At 43.6% G+C, this 20,337-nt stretch overlaps 1 protein-coding gene across 4 annotated transcripts in view; it reads left to right on the forward strand.

The window, feature by feature from the left end:
• The window catches only part of APP (amyloid beta precursor protein), a 295,204-nt gene that overhangs the window by 190,302 nt on the left and 84,565 nt on the right, over nucleotides 1-20,337 (forward strand). For all 4 annotated transcript variants that reach the window (XM_060234377.1, XM_060234378.1, XM_060234376.1 and 1 more), the window contains one exon: nucleotides 7,800-7,933. In XM_060234377.1, coding sequence (XP_060090360.1) covers nucleotides 7,800-7,933 — 134 coding nt within the window. The remainder of the gene's footprint in view (nucleotides 1-7,799; nucleotides 7,934-20,337) is intronic.

The following is a 20,337-nucleotide window of genomic DNA, read 5'->3' on the forward strand; positions in this document are numbered from 1 at the left end:
CCCTGTTGCTGTCTTTCACAGTGGATATTCAGTGGTCTATTTTTTCTGAACTTGCAGGTTCCATTGAGTCACCAGGGTTTACAGCTATGGATGGGTCAGTCTTCCTAGTTGTGTAATCCCATTGTAAAGTCATCACTGCTAGAGACCCTCATTACATCTTCTAGCACAGTTGTGTCAAACATGTGCTCTGCAGAACGCATCTGGCCTGCACTGGGCTCAAAACTGTCCCCCGAGCAACTTATTCCTGTTATTCCTCTTATTCCGAGCAACTTATGTCTGTTGTGGGGGAGGAAGGTAAAGGAGATTGTGAGTCACTCTGAGATTCAGAGTGGAGGGCGGGATATAAATCCAATTTCTTCTTCTTCTTCTTCTTCTTCTTCTTCTTCTTCTTCTTCTTCTTCTTCTTCTTCTTCTTCTTCTTCTTCTTCTTCTTCTTCTTCTTCTTCTTCTTCTTCTTCTTCTTCTTCCAGATGCCAAATAATAATAACACACATTGGTAGTGAGAAAGGAAAACTAGCTCTCAATTCATTCCAGGAGGATGCGTTGTCTTGAGCAGGGGTGGCCAAACTTGCTTAATGTAAGAGCCACATGGAATAAACTTCAGATGTCTGAGAGCCACAAGACATCTGTGTCAGATGTTTGAGAGCCAAAGGACAGGAGGGAGGGAAGGTGGGAGATTGAGGAGGGAGAGAAAGGTGGAAAGAAAGCAACTTTAACTTAAAATGCATTCCCCAAGCCACTGGCCGTTTATTCTTTGCATCCTTCTGGACTGAGTCCTTCTGGGTGAAATTGAGACCTAGGTTTCCTGTCTCATTACCAACACTGGTATCTCCATGTCTAGTACCCCCCTGCATTTTACAGCTAATCCAATCAAGCATGCTGTTGTCATTCACTTACTATTGCTATTTTACATCTGAAATCACCTGTATAAAGTTTGTATATCTGGTACCTCATTTTACATTCGATGGCACACATGGCCCAGCTCAACAGAGTGACATATCAGATCTGACCCACAAATGAGTTAAACACCACTGTTCTAGCATGTATTTTACTAGAATTATGTACTGTGTGAATGGCTACTCTGTGTCCCCCTCCAGTCTTCTCAAATTTGGAGAAAGGGAGAAAACTCTCAAATTCCTCATGCATCCTCCCCCCTTAGTTGTCTTTGGTCTTCCTAAACAGAAAAGCTATGAACACGTTAAGCTTTCCTTTCAGGGCAGCTACTTCAGCTCTTTTCTGTAACTTTTTTAACTCAGATGCCTTATTCTTAAAGATGGGGAAAATATAACAGTACACAGTATTCCAAATATGACTGTAGCATGTATCTAAAATTCAATCTGTGCCAATGCGTGTGGATTATATTTTGATTTTTGCTACCAGTAACAGTTATGATTTATTCAGAAGGGTAGCCATGTTGGTCCAAAGCTATAGAGCAAAGTTTGAGTCTACTGGCTTATATGTCCAGAATTAAAATTTGTTGATCTTAAAGGTGCCATTGGACAAACTTTGTTCTGTAACTACAGCTTACGTTCATGTGGCTTGTGCAGCTCACTTAGTTGCATTCCACAATGACAAACTATATTGGGCTTCAAGCACAGCACCACCCAAGAGCTATGTTACACTAGCAAGCCTCCTACCTGATGTTATTAGGTGGCTACTCTGGCATTTGCAGGCCATAGTTTTGCACTGATGGGATAAATGCTGCTTACTTTATTGTGGTGTGTCTTGCAGTGTGTAACTTGAGAAACACAGCCTTTGGCTTGTTTTGTGCTGGCATTATAATCTCCTGGGAATGAAAGCTGCAGAAATGAAGTGGTCTTATATGGAGATTGATATTGATCTTCATATTTATTCCTTTATTTATATGTGTCTTATTAACTTATATTGATCAAGTTGCTCAGAGTGTTTGCTGTTTGTTAGATTAAGAAGAAAAAGTAACTATGACATAAGCTTGATGGCCAAAGAGCACAGCCTAGTCATATTGTGTTAACTCTGTTTTAAGTTCTTTTGCATGTTTTGAGAGCAACTAGCTGAGAACATGCAACTAATTGCATTGACACATATTAAATCATCAGGCCTCAGATTCAGTGGGAGCTCACAGGAGCACAGTTCCCAAACCTTTCTGACAGTTCCACCTCCTCCTTCCCACCTTATCCATTGAAGAGTAGGTGCGGCTGCATAACAATCCCTGGATGAGCTCTACCACCTTTTTTTCTACAAGACGACCCCTGGGGATCATTAATGTAATACTTTGACATTTGTTCCTCTTTTTTTTTAAAGAAAGAGAGAGAAATTACTGGGCATTAACTTTCTTCTGAATAAATTAATCTGTTTGGTTATAAAGTGCAAGTCTTAGCCAGTATAAGAACACAGCCAACAGACTACACACTGGCAAACCATATTAGGATTGTACTGGTTGCTTTTAATCCAGATGACTGAATTTAACACTGAATGCCAAAGAGTCTAAAACTGGGACCACAGCATTAAATCTCTACCTTAGTGCATCTTTTTTTTTTATAATACTCCCCACTTCTGCTTCTACTGCTGCTGTTCCAAATCAGCTAAACAGAAAGCTTGTTTGGTTATCTTAAGGTTAAACTGGACATAATAGTGGGAGGCCTATCTATTTAATAAACTTGTGTCTGTTCCAGTAACATATAAAGCTAGAGGTGGGGAGTTAAACTCCCGCAGCCTGGTGCTTTTCCTCTTAGTCAAATTCTGATACTAGAAGTGATGTAGGCTGTGAAAAACATATGGTGTGTGGGTAGGAGGGGGGAGATTAGTACTAGAAACATCAGCTCTTCTCATTGCAAGCTCCATTTGCTCTAAAAGTTAGAGTGAAGCAAACAGGTCATCTTGTGTACTTTGGCCTTTATCCCTAATTAAGCTTTTTTGTTCTCTAGTACCATTTTGACATTTGCACACCCAAGGTGAAAAGCCACAAAATAATACAGAGGGGAGAGAGAGGCTGTGCAATTTATTACTAGTGTTAGGGGCTCTAACCTATAGATTAGGAGGGGATTTAGATTTTAGTATGTAAAAAATTAGGATTAGTTATGGACTGGTGAAAAATGATTTTATAATTTGATTGGTTGAGTATATCTAAAGCATTTTCTTAAGTAATATAATGTTTGATAGTGTAAAACATGGTTTCTAGAAATCTGTAAAAGTAACTCAACAGTTCTTCAACTTGGTTTTTCTCCCTGGAACCCAGGATCAACCTACAATTGCAATTTTCTTATTAAATAAAAGGAAGTACTTAAAACTTTTAAAAACTTTTTTTTTTAAAGCTGCTTATTTTGTAATTTTAAAGTTATTTATTTATTTAAAAAACCTGAGATGTAGCAGGTAGTTTCTTCCTGTTATACCAGGTGGTTTTTTGGTTCTGGTATTTTTTCTTGTCAAGTTGCAGCCAATTTATGACAATCTCTTGCTTTTTCAAGGCAAGCAACGAACAGGGGTGGTTTGCCATAGCCTGCTTCTGCATAGTGACCCTGGATTTCCTTCCAGTCCAGGTACTAACCAGGGCTAACACTGCTTAGCTTCCAAGATCTGAAGAGAACAGGTCAGCCTGGGCCATCCAGATTAGGGCATAAAAGTGGGAACCAGTAGGAGAAACTTTGATTACTGTTCAGTGTGCCTGTAAGTACTGCAGGGATGTAGAACAAGCAGTACTGGTCAAAAGGGGGAACTTAGATATCCTATATGGGATATCGTAAATAGATCCCTCTCTGAAGGGCTCTTTCCAACGTCTCTTAAATAGGCCATGGTCCGCACCCTCTTGAAAAAACCTACATTGGACCCAGCTGAATTGGCACATTACCGGCTGGTCTTGAACTTACCCTTCTTGGGTAAAATTATTGAGAGGGCAGTAGTGCTATAGTTACACAGTTTTCTGGAGGACGCTTCCATCCTAGACCCCCACCAGTCCGGCTTCTGCCCAGGTCATGGGACCAAGACAGTATTGGTCACCCTGGTGGATGACCTCCAGCGGCATCTGGATTGAGGTGGCTCAGCAGTTGTTAGACCTATCAGCTACGTTCGATACGGTCGACCATCAGTTACTGTCCCAACACCTCACCGATGCAAGGATTCAGGGGTCAGCCTTGCAATGGCTTTCCTTTATCCTGGAGGGTCGGGGACAAACAGTGGCGATTGGGGGAGAGTCGTCCCGGAGGCATGCGCTTAATTGTGGTGTGCCACGGGGTGGTGCTCTGCCCAATGTTGTTTAACATCTATATGCGCCCCCTTGCCCAGATAGCCCGGAGGTATGGACTGGGCTGCCATCAGTACACTGATGACACCCAGCTCTATCTACTGATGGAAGGCCGGTCTGGCTGTGTCCCAGAAAATCTGGACCTGGCACTGCAAGCCGTGGCAGGATGGCTTAGGCTGAGTTAACTGAAGCTGAATCCGACGAAGACAGAGGTCCTTTGCCTGAGTCGTGGTGGTCTGGGCAGGGAAATCCCCTTACCAGCTTTTGGTGATGTGCCAATGACAATGGTGCACAAGGTCAGAAGCTTGGGGGTGCTGCTGGAGCCTGCCTTGACAATGGAGGCCCAGATAGCAGCCACTGCTAAATCCACATTTTTTCATCTTAGGCAGGTGAGATAGTTGGTCCCCTTCCTTGAGCTCAACGACCTGGCAACCGTGATCCCTGCAATGTCACCTCGAGATTGGACTACTGTAATGCCCTCTACTTGGGGCTGCCCTTGTCTCAAACCCGGAAACTCCAGCTAGTGCAGAACACTGCGGCCAGGCTGCTATCAGGGCTTCCCAGGTGAGAGCACATACAGCCGGGACTGTGGGAACTGCACTGGCTGCCAGTAGTATACTGGATTCGCTACAAGGTGCTGGTCATTACCTTTAAAGCCCTATGTGGGCGAGTACCTGCTTACCTCAGGGACTGTCTCTCCCCATACGTTCCCCAGAGAGTACTTAGATCTGGATCCCAAAACCTATTAGTCATCCCTGGGCCGAGGAAGGCAAAACTAAAATCCACCAGAGAGAGCAGCCCCCTACTAGTGGAACTAGCTGCCGGAGGACGTGAGGGCCTTGTGGGACCTCACGCAGTTACGCAAGGCCTGTAAAACCACACTCTTCCGGTTGGTCTTTAACTGATTTAGAGTTACCATTATGGTAGGAGAAAATGTAAGAACATTGAAGCCATCGGAAGTGAAACCACTACATATGATGTTAGCACCAGATTGTTTTAATTATTGAATTTTAAATGGATATGTTAATGCTATAGAATTTTAATTGATTGTTGTTATTTATTGCTGTGAGCCGCCCTGAGCCTGCTTCGGCGGGGAGGGCGGGATATAAATCAAATAAAGTAAAGTAAAATAAAAGACACCATAATGAAATAAAAAGTTAAGCTTCTACATACCATTTGATGGACCAGGCCACATGCAGGCCAGGTCTAAATTAATCAGCGCCTGCTAAATCATCCAGACTGGTGAAGACTGAATGCATTCCAGGAAATTCCTTCTGTGGTGTGTCAGTTGAAAGGAGAAAAAGTTGTAAGCCCCCTAAATCTTACAGGATCCTGAAGAAGAAATTTTTAATGGTTGAGGGATAACAAATACCACCCTTTCATCTTGGTTTGCTTATTATTATATACATTTTTTGGTTTATGATTATATATTTTAAAACGAATCCTTAACTGGTCAAATAGGCAATTGATAACTGACTGGCCAACTAATGAGTTTGTCAACCATATATGAAATATTGTTGTCTGAGTGTTGGCAAAACATGATATTCTTGCAACACATGTGCTTCTCTGATAAAAGCCATCTCTACTCTCGCCTGACAGATAAGAAATCATTTATTTTTCAAAAGGAATCTGGAATGGACCTTAGCAACAGATCTACCCCTGTTTTATTGGAATATTGTTTGGCTTTTTTTTTTTTTAGCAGGAACTCCTTTGTGTATTAGGCTACACCCCTCTGATGTAACCAATCCTCCAAGAGCTTACAGTAGGCCTTGTACTCAGAGCCCTGTAAGCTCTTGGAGGATTGGCTACATCAGGGGTGTGTGGCCTAATATACAAAGGAGCTCCTGCTACAAAAAAGCCCTGGTTATCCCTCAGATTGATGTAAACTGCTTCATGTGACACATGGAAATTGGCTGTTGTTAGACCCTACTTCAGAAGCTTGTATGTGTGTAGTCTTACTAGTTCAATTAGCATTGGGGCTGGTCTCTAACTAGACTCTGAAATGGAAATAGCTGTTTTTGTAATAGGTAACTCTGTAACCTTTTCATCAAGAGTAACTGATACAACACTGAGACCTTGTCTGGATTTAACAGTGCCTGCCACCATTGCAGCAGTGTAAAGCTGCTGTTGCTGTTATAAACTTTTGGAAATTGCCAGTTAGACTGTGTTTCAAACATAGTGGCAAATATATTTCGCCTGGTTGTCATAAAAACATGAGAGAAGGTGTGTTGGATCTAGCCAGTGGCTCATCAAGTCCAACATTCTGTGTCACACAGTGGCCATCAGGAGGTCTACCAGTGGGGTCATCTTGTGAACTAACGTGTTTGGCCTTTAAGAATATTGGGGTTTTAAAGGAAATTTTTCACACAAAATAAAAAGATGCTGATGTATTCAAATATATGTAATCACAGGAATCCCTTTTGCTATTTTGAAGACTTCTTTTTTTTCCTGCCATGAGTTTTCTCCAGATACACCATGTATGCATATATGAGATGCTCCTGCCTGGTTGTGCTCTCTTCAGCAACCTTTTGTGATTGAAGTTTTTGCGTATACAATATTGCATTGGCAGATCAACTGAACTATCTGTTATCTTTAGAAATGCATTTCATTGTTTTTTTACATCTAGAAAATTTACTGTCCGATTCATCTGAAAAGTAGAAGGGATTAAATGTTATTTACAGCTGATTTTTTTTTAAAAAAATTAGAGCTCTGAATGTCTGTGTGCATGCACATAACAAAGTCACTTTTCAAATCTGCTTGTCATTATTTTGTAACGCTACTTAAAATTGTGGTAAAAACTTTGCAAACCCACAATAATGAGCAAAAACTGGTCTTAGTTTGTGGAGTTTAGGAATTCACATAGCTCATTAATGGTGAAGCAAAAGTGTATAGACTTTATTTGACAGTTCAAGCTGCTGTTCTGCGGATAATAATGTTGTGCTATGTATAGGTTCTTCAGCCTCTGAATGAAATAGATCAGTCACTTCTGTATCTGATGTTTTAAAAAAATGTATGGATATATTGATTAGTCAGAAAGATATAAAAAAAATTAGTCATTGTTTGAAACTTAGGTAAATAGAAAACAGATACCAACGATAGAGATTATAATATGGCAAACCACCCCATAAAAAGTCTGCCATGAAAACGTCATGATGCGACGTCACCCCAGAGTTGGAAATGACTGGTGCTTGCACAGGGGACTACCTTTTTAGGTAGTATCACAGATGAATTCAATTTCCTCTGAAGAGGATTTTAGAATATCTGCCTCTGTACTAGTTTGGGTTTTTTTAAAATAAGGCATATGTTTTGTTTTTAAAAATTATGTTCTCTTCTATGTGTTTTGTATAGTCTAGAATAGCTTCAGTTTATGCATGCATTCTTTGTTGGGCAAAATCTTTTACTGGTGTGTGTGTTTCTTCTGCAACATAATAAATTCTTTCTTTACAAGTAACCTCTTATGTAGCCTTCTAACATCTGATTGCTGTGAATGATTGCACTGCATTGAAAAGGTACAGATGCATTTATCCTTCACTTTTAACTGATCTTTTTCCTCTTTATTTTTTCCATAACTACCCACCCCCAGTTCCCACCACAGCTCCCAGCACTCCTGATGCCGTTGACAAATACTTGGAGACACCTGGTGATGAGAATGAGCATTCCCATTTCCTAAAAGCAAAAGAAATGCTTGAAGCCAAACACCGTGAAAGGATGTCTCAGGTAAGCTGCAAAATTTGTTTTTTTAATGGACAACTCGTATAAGAGTTTGAGATGCTTTTTTAAAAAGTAACTAAGAAGAAACATGGATTATCTGCTTCCTTAATTTCTCATCCCTTCCCCTTAGTTTTCTGTGATAATACAGATGACTGCAAATGTTTTGTTTGAAAAGCTAGTTCTTTCTGTGACATAAAGATGAGCATTTGTACTAAATATACCTTTTGGGTGTGATGGTGGGGGAGGGGAGTGATATATAAAATTACATTAAACAAAACACAACTTTGCAATGGAAACAAAAGAATTGCTTTGTGGAGAAGTGGTAGCCAGTAATTAATTCAGGCAGAAGAAAGGAAAATATACCAAATAAATAGAAACCAATTAAATATAAAAGTGCATTGTCTGTCCTGATATTTTGAAATCTTTTGTTTACAATCAAAACAAGTCCTCCACTAACCTTTGGAAACCATTGCAAATGGGGAGAAGAGGCTGCATAAAATTCCAAATGCCCCTCTGTCCCCCCCCCCCTCCAAGTACTAAAAGTTCCCCCCAAATTGTAGATTGCACGCTAGAATGCCATGTGTTCCTTGTTTACATTGCCATGAAATTGAGGGTTTAGGCTATTAAAAGTAATTTTTAAAGTTCTAATTCATTTTTGGATTTGATTTACAGCCTTTTATTCCAACAACTTTCAAATAAAGTACATTTAATAGGATGACTGGAAAGGCTAAAATTCCTCAAGGGTTGTCCAGGGTACACTGAGACATGATCTTCAATGGCTCCTAAGTAAACTCAAGAGGCATGGGATAAGAGGACAATTCCTCTTGTGGATTAAAAAACAATTAATTAACAGGAACCAGAGAGTGAGTATAAATGAGCAGTTTTCACATTGGAAGGTGGTAAGCAGTGGGGTAGTACGGGACTCAGTGCTTTTTAATTTCTTCATTAGCAATTTGGAGTTGGAAGCAATGAAGGGGATAAGTTTGTGGATGACACTAAATTGTTCAGAGGGAACTGTGAGGTGCTCCAGAGGGATCTGTCAAGGCTGGGTGAGAGGGCGTCAACATGGTAAATGAGGTTCAACATGGGCAAGAGCACATTAGAGCCTAAAATTCTAACTATAAATATACGTTGATGGCATCTGAACTGGTGATAACTGACCAGGAGAGAGAGTTGTGGTAGATAACTCCCTGAAAATGCAGACTCAATGTACGGCTGCAATAAAAAAGGCAAATGCTATGCTGGGGATTATTAGGAAGGGAGTTGAAAATAAATCATCCAGTATCATAATGCCCCTGTATAAATCTGTGGTGCAACCTCATTTAGAATACTGTGTACAGTTCTGGTCAAAATACCTCAAAAAAGATATTATAGCATTGGATGGAACGCCTTCCCTATGAAGACAGGTTAAAGAGTTTAGGGCTTTTTAGCTTGGAGAAACAACAACTGAGGAGTGACATGACAGAGTTTTCAAAATTATGCATGGAATAGAAAAGGTAGAGTAAGAAGTCCTTTTCTTCCTTTTTCACAATACAAGAACTTGTCAGCACTCAATGAAATTAATGAGCAATAGACTTAGAGCAGAAGAAAAGAAGCACTTCTTAATCCAAAGATTAATTAACACATGGAATTCACTGCCACAGGAAGTGGTGATGGTTACAAGTGTGGACAGCTTCAAGAGGGGATTGGATAAATATATGGGGCAGAAGTCCATGAGTGGTTATTAGCCACAAGGTATAGAGGGAACACTATATCTGGGTCAGTGATGCTCTGTATTCTTGGTGTTTGAGGAGCAACAGTGAGGAAGCTTCTAGAGTTCTGGCCCTACTGGTGGACCTCCTGATGGCACCTGGGTTTTGGCCACTGTGTTGACACAGACAGTTGGACTGGATGGGCCATTGGTCTGATTCAATATGACATCTTCTTTGTGGTCTCTGTTTTAAATGTTTAAATATCTTAAATACCTAACTTAAAATTTTATGTTTGATTTACCTGTTGTAAGCCGCCCTGAGCCACCTTGGTGGGAAGGGCGGGATATAAATCATAAATAAATAAATAATGGCATCTAAGCCCAACTTGGGACATGCCTCCATGTTGACCCCCTCCACATCAACACCTATGGTGCTTGCTTGATCTGATGCTGAACAATTGGTGCTGAAATGCTCAATCTCAGCCACAGACTCAGACACCTCCACTCCACTCCTGCCAAAAAACACAGGGACGGCAAAGAGCATAAGCACAAGAGCTACAAAAAGGATTCAATTAAGAGCCCTCATGGTTATCCGAGGGAACAATCTATGCCTTTCTGTCTCTTGAAACCGGGCACCATTCCAGTGCTCCGACTGCTCGACTTCCCAATTCAACAACTGACGCAGTCCAAGCAGATTTAAGAGGCGGGTGCCTCCAACTTTGAAATCAGTCTAGCCCAGCAGACCTCCAATTCCACATCGGGAACAAAAGGCAGCCCACAGCTCGAAACACCTAAACCTCAGGACATCCCAAAAGACCCTCCATGACAACCCGAGAAACTGCAAGAACCAGCACTGAATCCTATAGAGGACCATCCACCTCTTCCGCCTCCACCCCCTACTTGGGATCAATAGCAATGACAATATCTCTATGGGGCCTACCCGATGCCATCGGCCTTTCCATGGCTCCCATGTGCACCACCAGACTGGGACACCTGGTCCGTAGCATCCTGCCATTCCTGCTACCACGATGCCCATCGTGTCCTGGAATCCCCGGCACCGAAAAACCCTACAGAGGAACCCACGCCTCTGGTACCGAAAAAGGCTCCACTTTGACCACCGAAGCTGAAGTCTCCACTCGGATGCCTTCTTGAACCTTCAGAAGGCAAGGATTCCTCATTCCACTTGGAGGGAGAATCGGACAATGACCAGAGGCAGACCCCTGATTCAGATGCTGAACCCTCTCTTCCACAAGAACTTTCTGAAGACGCCCCCATCTCCCCTTCGGAAGACCTTTGAGCCTTTGGGGATTTCATAAAGCGCATGGCACAAACACTCTCGTTACCGGTCACTCAATCCCAGCCTGTCATTACCAACATGGTATTTGATTTCGTCCAATATGATGCATCGACACTGGTAGCCATTCCAATGACATCTGTACTTCTCCAAGCAGCCTCCTGGTCGAAACCAGCATCCACACTGATTTCATCTTGATACACAGACCACATGTACAAAATACAGGAGTCTGATGCATTGTTCCTATTTAACCACCCCAAGCCGAACTCGGTGATTGTATCATCTTCATCTAAAAGCAAGCGTACACACACTTCCCCTCCGGATAAGAAAAGCAAGAAACTTGACACAATCAGCTGAAAAGTCTACTCGAGAAGCCTTGGGCATTTCAGTTCCACAACAGACACAGTGCTCCAGAACGTAGACGAGCATCAAAACCTCCAAAAACTTAGGAATTTCCTCCTCTTCCTTCAGACCTAAGACCAAAACCTGGAACAAACCCTGGCCTCGGAAACCCTATGCTAAATCATCACCAGAAAAAACCTGGTCACCCAGACCTCAGCAGAGCCACTCCAGAGCTCCATATAGCTCTAAATCGAAATTCTCCCTTCAACAACACCAACAACACAGAAGGGGAGCAAGACACCCAGACACGGTCTTTGATTTCTCTCTCCACCAACACACAACCTTTCCACCCACCTCCACCCCACTTACCTGCCTGAGAGACGATCACCTCAGACCATTACGTCCTCTCCATCATAGCAGAAGGATCTTCTTCATGGTCTCTGTGCAGTCCCACACATGGGTTATCTGCCAGGATCGAACCCGACCTTGGAGAATTCAAAGCAATCTTGGAGCGTTAATTTTGGCGCGCATTTCCTCTCATCCCGGGGAGGAGGCATCCGCTGCACATGCCTAGACGAGAGCGAGGTGCTTCACCCACCCAGTTTCTTCTTCACCGCCGCCCGGGATACACCAACCTCGTTGAGTCTCCTCTATTCATCGCAGTCTTCATCCTTTTCCTGTGCTATTTCCTCACCGTTCGTACTTTTCTTCAACACTGGTATCATTAAAAAAAAAAAATTCTTACTATTCCTCTCTTCTTTTGGCCTTCGTCCCTCTCCTTCCCCTCCCCCCCTCTCCCCCAGGCGGATGGAAGGAAAAGACAAAATCACTTTTAAAAAGTGTGTTTGGTGCGCCTCAAAAATCCCATCTACCGACGGACATTCTTTATGCCTTTTGTTTCTGGGTGAGGCTCATCGTACCGACACTTGCCTGCATTGAAGCCAGTTTGGGAAGCAAGCAAGGAAAAACCGCGCGGCTAGACTCAGAAGTCACTTCTTAGAGTCCTCCCTGTGACCTACTATGTCCCATACTTCGGTATCCCAAACCTCACCATCTTCCCTATCTACTCAAAAGGGAGTGGTTCGACCGGCAGCTTCCGTGGCCTCGGTTCCCAGCAAGCTTAAGTCCGGGAAACATTCGAAGAAGTCTGACGATTCTAGGAAGAGACATCGCACAGAATCGACTTCTAAAGACCCTTCGACTTCAACATCACCAAAAACTAAGTCTAAGGCAAGCCATAGACCCTCAGTTTCGAAGTCTCCAACAATGACTTCCGCATCGCACCCAACTATCGACACCGCGACCTCGGTACAGACAGCACCGACTCCATTGGAAGCATCGGCGCCCATCGATGCCGTACCTCTCGAGGTCGTACACATTCATTCTTGGTCCCCTTCAGTTCATGGATCTTTACCAGACAAGATCCTTGCACTGAATCTCCAGATTCCATCAGAAGTCAGCACACAAACATTCTCGGTGCACACTCATTCCAGGAGGTCTCCATGCCTACTAAACAACAGGTAGTGACACCCGCATCTCCACTCCTAAGGGAACCCTCGACACCGAGAGAGCCATCCACTTGAGTTCGAGACGAGAAATCTCGAAGCTGTCACAGGGAACGCTATTATTATTATAGCCCATCGAGGTCCAGGTCACCATCTCCTCGCAGGTACCGAAGATATTACAGATCACCATCCTCGGATTCCCATTGATATCGATACCGTGAAGACTCTCGGTACCGTGAGGCATTTTACCATCTTTTGCATCGGGATCAGGCATATCGGGATGACCGTCCTCCTTCACATCAAGAGCAGGCATACTGTGAGGATCGTCCTCAGTACCGTGAAAGTCCCTATCGTCACCCTAAACACTACACTATGGTGTCGAAGCCACTGTCTCCAACCAGATCAACCTTGGTGTGTTCAGTCTCTCCTAAACAACCAAAACAGCCTCCTCTGCTGACCAAACAAACTGCTACAATAAGTAAGCCTCTTGAGACACCCTGAAGCTGAGCAATCCGACTCATCCCACTCCACAGCCTCAGCTCCTCCGTCACTGGCATCTGGCATTATCAAACCTGCTGACCTTTCACCCTCAGAGGGTTCCAAATCCTATCTAGATCTGTTATCTAATATGGCAAATTCTCTTAACATCAAGCTGACTACTGATGCACCTAGAGTTTCAGATGTGGTCCACGATTTAGTGCACGCAGACCTGCCAGCAGGCTCCTTTCTTCCGATGCTTCCAGTTCACCTGGAAACCTTGAAACAGGCTTGGGACAAACCCGCTTCAGTGCCACCCACATCGAAACGAGTTGAATCCCTTTATAAAATTCATGCTCCTGAATCTAAATTTCTTTTCAATCCGGCTCCAAATTCCATGATAGTGCATTCGTCCTCAAAATCGAAACAAACAAGACACCCAGTCCCACCCGAAAAGGAAGGCAAGAAATTGGATACTCTAGGAAGAAAGATCTATTCTCTTACCACCGCCAGAACAAAAATCCACAATTATATGGCCTATTTTTCGGCATATGCTTTCAACCTGACCTCCCAACTTAACACCTTGGTTCCTGCCTTACCAGATGCAGCACAGAAGCAGGCTTCACACCTCCTTCAGGAACTTACTAGGGTCAGCAAGCAGCAAATTAACACAGTGCATCATGCTGTGGCATGTTCATCTAGGACTATGGCCTCATCGATTGCCCTACACCGGCATGCATGGCTTAGGTCCTCGTCACTGCAGCCTGACATCAAATTCAAAATAGAGGACTTACCTTTTGACGGACAGGGCCTCTTTAATGCCACCACGGATGACATTTTGACTACTGTTGATGACAGTAGGAAACGGGCCAAAAGATTGGGAGTTACTCAACCGCAATCCCAGCCTAATGGGCAGAGAACCTGGAAACCATCGTATTACAAACGTTCTCGATTTCCTCGACAAGCCAAATTCTGGAAACCTAAGTCCCCTCTGGCAAAACAACCATTTCAGCAGAGAGCACGTCCACAAACCTAAAAAAAGTCAACACCGGCCCCAAAGCAGTCTCTTTGACTTCTTCCCTCTACCTCTCGATCAGCCACAATACCATCCAGATGCCACCACCAGACTACGACCATTCTACCCCATGTGGGAATCCATAACATTGGGTTCGTGGGTCCTGGCGATCATCCACAGGGGTTACATCATAGAGTTCGATTCGACTCCACAATTCCACAGGTTCATACCTACTACCCCCTCTCCTCCTCTACAATCAGAAATCGCCACCTTGCTGGACAAGGGAGCTATAGAACCAGTTCCACCGCAGTTCCATCACACGGGATTCTACTCCCGTTATTTTCTGGTCCAAAGAGAGACGGGGAGCTGTGCCCTATACTGGATCTTTGAAAACTCACCCTTCATATTCGCTACAAGAAATTCCGCATGGTCACTCTACAATCTATTCTACCACTCATTCCAGAGCAGACCTGGATGGCGTCGATAGACCTACAAGATGCCTACTTCCATCTCACCATCATAGAAGATTCCTCAGGTTTGCTATCGAAGATCAGCACTATCAATTCCGCTCTCTTCCCTTCGGTCTCTCTACAGCACTGAGAGTCTTCATGAAATGTATGGCTGTGGTGGCAGCAGTACTCCGGCAACAACAGGTCTCCGTTTACCCTTATACAGACGATTGGCTGGTCATATCCCAAACAAGGGAACAACTTCAGAAGGACATTTCATCTACCCTGTCCCTCCTGTCTGCACTAGGTCTTCAGGTCAATCATGCAAAATCCAACCTGAATCCCACTCAGAACATACAATTTATAGGAGCGTGCCTGTCAACGATATCTCACAAGGCCTATCTTCCAGCAGCATATCCAACCCTTAGCCAATACGATAATAACACATCGTTCCCAAACAGCCCTCATAGGGTGCTGTAGAGTGCATCAAGGAACCCCTGAAAATATAATATTGCAGGAGAGGTCCACAGAAACACCACATCATCTTTTGGAATAAAATCAGACCACAGCTTTTAGTGAATGCAAACCAAGGAGCATTGGTGAAACATGGGAATGGACCCTAGAAATTGAGTGACCCACCTGCTATGCACATACATCACAATGCCCCACAGTCTGCCTGCTGGGACAAAACCCAGGAGTGACAAATATCGTTGGTATCACAAGAGCTGGTACTTCTAGATGGTACCAGTGAACCTGGGCACAGCCCCCGAGTTGGATTTCACACGTGGTGGCTCAAACCCCTTAAGGGAGTCCCCCAAAGGGCGGAGGTGGGCACACAGGCCAATTTCCCTCTAAAGGATCTGCCCTGATATGCAAAACCACTGGCTGTGACAGAAAATCAAAACCCACCGAAAACCTGAAAAACAAGAAGGGAGGGTGGGGATCCCTTGAAAATTGCATTGCCATATCCATCAGCAGTGTGGCTTGAATCACCCTGAGTAGGTGCTATATCACATTGAGCCCACCAAGATTTGAACTGGCCAACCAGGCTGGCCTCCAGCCAGATGATGTGGGGCCAGCCAGCTTGGTCACCCGAAACTCCTGCCTTTTCAGTTGTTTATGCCAAGGGGAGGGGGACTTCCTAAAGCCTCCTGTCAGCACAGTAATCTGACCCTTTCAGGTAAGTATTGGCCATGCTTGCCACAAGTATCTCCTTGTATTTTCTTCTTTTAGCAAGTAAGCCAAAATGGCTTATCTCTGAGCAGAAACCCAATCTCTCTTTCTCCTGATGCTCTGGGCATTTTATTGCGCTCCTCTTGCGGCAAACATGGCCAAGACTTATCTGAAAGGGCCAGATTGTTGTGCTGACAGGAGAGGGCTTTAGGGGGAACCCCCCCTCCCCTTGACATAAACAACTGGAAAGGTGTTGGTGCCCTCCCAAGATTTGAACTGGCCAGCCAGGCTGGCCCTCACCCAGATGATGCGGGGCCAGCAAGCATGGTCACCTGAGGCTTCCAGCAGTTAACCTGATTGGAAGAATTTAGAGTACCTTCCATGAGGGATAAGATTCCTAACTCTAGATTTGGGGGAGCGAGGTCCATCAAAGCAGGCAGAAAGGTTTAAAAGGTGGAATCATTCTTTGTTCATATGCTTTGCCCAGACCTGTGATCGGAGCCAAGATTCTCTGCAAAGGGGGCAGTAGGGAGTTCAGGGTTGTGTTTGCTCTACCTAAGACAACTGTCTTATATTATAATTTAGATAAACCTATGGTTTTGTATTCTTTTCCTTAGATCTGTAGTCTCTAGGCTATTTGTGGATAGGCCGAGCCTCTGGTGTTACAGAGGAGCTCCATTTCCCTCCTCACAGGAGACCTTTATTAAATTCGAGTGCCTGCAGAAAGAAAAGCAAAGTCCCGAGACCCCTGCCCCACTCCCAACAAATGCAGTACATTCCACCCAACCCCCCCCCCCCCCGAGGACATTGACTTCCCAGTAGGTGAAGCATAATGCTTGAGGGGGGCTTGCTGAGGCTATTGCCGCCGCCCCCTGCCACCTCCCCAACCCAGATCCCCCCCCCAGGTGGTTACCTTATGTAGGCAGTTGACTTTCTTGGTCGATAGATGACTTTGCCACAGCAGGCACACTGAGGGTTCATGGTCAAGGATCCCAGCAGTAGCAGGATGGCAGTCTGGCTGCCTCATCTTGTCCTCAGGCTAGGTGGGGGTGGGATCATCTGCTGCTTTGTCAGCAGGCCATGTTCATGCCAGCTTGCTGGGGGTAGAGGCAAGATGTCCCAGCAGCTATTTAAATAGTCCCATGTGGTCAGCTCAGCCTCTGCATTTTTCCCTCTCTGACTTGGCCATCCACCCTCCCTTTTTGGTTTTTATGGGTTAAATTTTCTGTGTACATTTTGTTTTTCTCCTTTTTTGTCATAGTTTGGGCATTGGGACAGATCCTTGTAGGGGGAGGCTATGCTACATGACAACCTCCCCCGGTTTTGGGGACTCCCTTAAGGAGTCTTGCAGATGGAGACTCTGAGCTGTTCCACAAAACCTGTGGGCAAGTGTGCCCCCCTCACCCAATTCAAGACACACCTGGAGTCCTGCAGTAAAAAGGAAACTGAAAATAATTTATTAATAAATTATTTGATTTGATAAATTTAATAAATTATTTGAGAGACTGTACAGAGGAAAAGACCCTCAATGAAATCCTACAGGTCTCTGAGGAATACAGAAAGTGCAGGCCATTTTATACTTTTATACTCATAATTATACAAAGCAGATTTGATTAGTTATACAGATTTACTATCCAGATATGATTGGTTAATTCAGTATGAGTCCATATGCTTGGAGATGCCCCTTCTGAATGCTTCTGCTGACCAGTCTCTTGTGGTTTTAGCTAAAATTCCCTTGGTTTGGAAATTCCTTTCATAGAATCATAGAGTTGGAAGGGACCTCCAGGGTCATTTAGTCCAACCCCCTGCACAATGCAGGAAACCCACAAATATCTACCCCAAATTCAAAGGATCTTCATCGCTGCCAGATGGCCATCTAGCCTCTGTTTAAAAACCTCCAAGGAAGGAGAACCCACCACCTCTCGAGGAAGCCTGTTCCACTGAGGAATCGCTCTAATGCTCAGGAATGTTGAGCTGGAAACTCTTTTGATTTAATTTCAATCCATTGGTTCTGGTCCTACCTTCTGGGGCCACAGAAAACAATTCCACACCATCCTCTATATGACAGCCCTTCAAGTACTTGAAGATGGTGATCATATCACCTCTCAGCTGCCTCCTCTCCAGGCTAAACATCCTCAGCTCCTTCAGCCATTCCTCATAGGACTTGGTCTCCAGACCCCTCACCATCTTTGTCGCCCTCTTCTGGACCCATTCTAGCTTGTCTATATCCTTCTTAAAATGTGGTGCCCAAAACTGAACACAATACTCCAGGTGAGGTCTTACCAAAGCAGAGTAAAGCGATACCATCACATCACACCACATGATCTGGACACTATACTTCTGCTGATACAGCCCAAAATTGCATTTGACTTGCCTTTTTAGCCACCACATCACACTGTTGACTCATGTTCAGCGTATGATCCATTAAGACACCTAGATCCTTTTCGCACATACTTACTGCTAAGACAAGTCTCTCCCATCCTATAACTATGCATGGGATTTTTCCTACCAAAATGCAGAACTTTACATTTATCCCTGTTAAAATTCATTTTATTGGTTTTAACCCAGTTTTCCAGCCTGTCAAGGTCATCCTGTATCCTGTTTCTGTCTTCTACTGTATTTGCAACCCCTCCTAATTTAGTATCATCCGCAAATTTAATAAGCATTTCCTCTATTCCTTCATCCAAATCGTTTATAAAGATGTTGAACAAAACAGGACCCAGGGACAGATCCTTGAGGCACTCCACTTGTCACTCCTCTCCAAGAGGATGAGGAACCATTCACAAGCACTCTTTAGGTGCAATCTGTCAACCAGTTACAGATCCATTTAATGGTAACAGGATCCAAACCACATTTTACCAACTTGTCAACAAGGATAGTATGTGGAACCTTATCAAAAGCCTTTCTGAAATCAAGATAAACAACGTCTACAGCATTCCCCTGATCCAGCAAGGTACTCACTTTCTCACAAAAAAAGATCAGATTAGTTTGACATTGTCCATTGTCCAGTCCAGTTTGACATTGACTGACTTTGTCCAGTCCAGGGTGCTTTCTTTGTTTTTTGGGTTTTTTAAATTTACCTCCCCAAATAGTCTGTTTTCAGGAAAATCCCAAACTTAATGCGAACACATATGCTTACAGTTAGAACAATGGCTCCTTTGAGATGTTAGCTGACTTCTCGAAGAGCAATGATGGCTTACCTTAACATCTTGTGTTAGGAAGCTACTGGAATTAAATAAAATCTAATAGAGTATCTCTCATATTCAGTGTGTCTGCAAGTGCACAATATGATTTATTGGTGTGCCTCTGGGTTAGTAGTATAAACTAAATATGCAGATAAGTAGCCATGTCCATCAGAGCTGCATTGTCAAGGCAGGGACTGCTGGCTGTCTTCCATCACCAGGTGGCAGGGGAACCATATAGCATCTGGTGCCCACAAGGACCCTGGTTCTTCCTGCTCCATGGTCTGATCCCCCAGTGAGCACGCTTGGGGTGTGGTTATTGGGTGGCGGGCAGGTCGCTCAATGTTGGATTCACCTCCATACTGCACCACTGCTGTATTCAATCAAATAAGCTGTGGCCACCACAAGCCTTTTCACATTACCTTTCTAATCTGGGTGTTATTCGTCATTGAGCTTGTTCTGAGTAAATTGATACAGGAACAGGCATTTCACACAGCAAATTTCCTTCCATGAAGAGGCCATCTTTGAAGGTTATGGCCATTTCACACTGTGCTGACACACAAAGACTCAGTGGCACTTCCAACATCTCAGTGATTTACTTTGGACTTAGTTGGTGACTGTACAGGCCTGGGAGATAATGATAGGAACAAGCAAATGGCTTTCCCCCCCTGTATCACTAGCTACAGCAGTGCTGCCAGTGACTTGGAATTTGGTCTTGGTGCTGAGAAGAATGGTCTGGTGTGTTGCTGTGTATCTCTACTGATCTATACATTTATTTGATTGTTGAAATGTTGTCTTAAGAATAGTCATATCCTTGATCTCCATATGCCTTTTCTCTTAAATCGTCTAATACAGTATCAATAATAATTCTAAAAATCAGTTGTGTTTAATATACACTCCATATATACATCTTGAACTCTAATGGGATTGGTATAATTTAGCATTTGCTTTAATAGTGGATTGTATTTTTGTTATTCCCCTTCTCCAACTTTTTTATCCCTCCACACATCTATATCAAGCTGTGCATCCTGAATTCTGTTTGACTTTAAAATGACTCACTTCTTTAAACCTCAGTCTGAAAGTTGTCATTTTCATGGAATGAGGCAGCCAAGTACTATATATGTGTGCCTGTGATAACTTTGTGTTTTCATTGAAGAAGAGTAGCTTTATAATCAACTATGGGGTATCATTGTGCCTCACTCTCTTTAAGTGGATTTTCTTTCATTTGAGTGTTGTTTCTTTGTGTCCCTATCATTTTTTAAATAGATACTATGGTTTTTAAA

The sequence above is a fragment of the Heteronotia binoei genome, chromosome 3 (assembly GCF_032191835.1).
Source record: "Heteronotia binoei isolate CCM8104 ecotype False Entrance Well chromosome 3, APGP_CSIRO_Hbin_v1, whole genome shotgun sequence".
Classification (NCBI taxonomy): domain Eukaryota; kingdom Metazoa; phylum Chordata; class Lepidosauria; order Squamata; family Gekkonidae; genus Heteronotia; species Heteronotia binoei.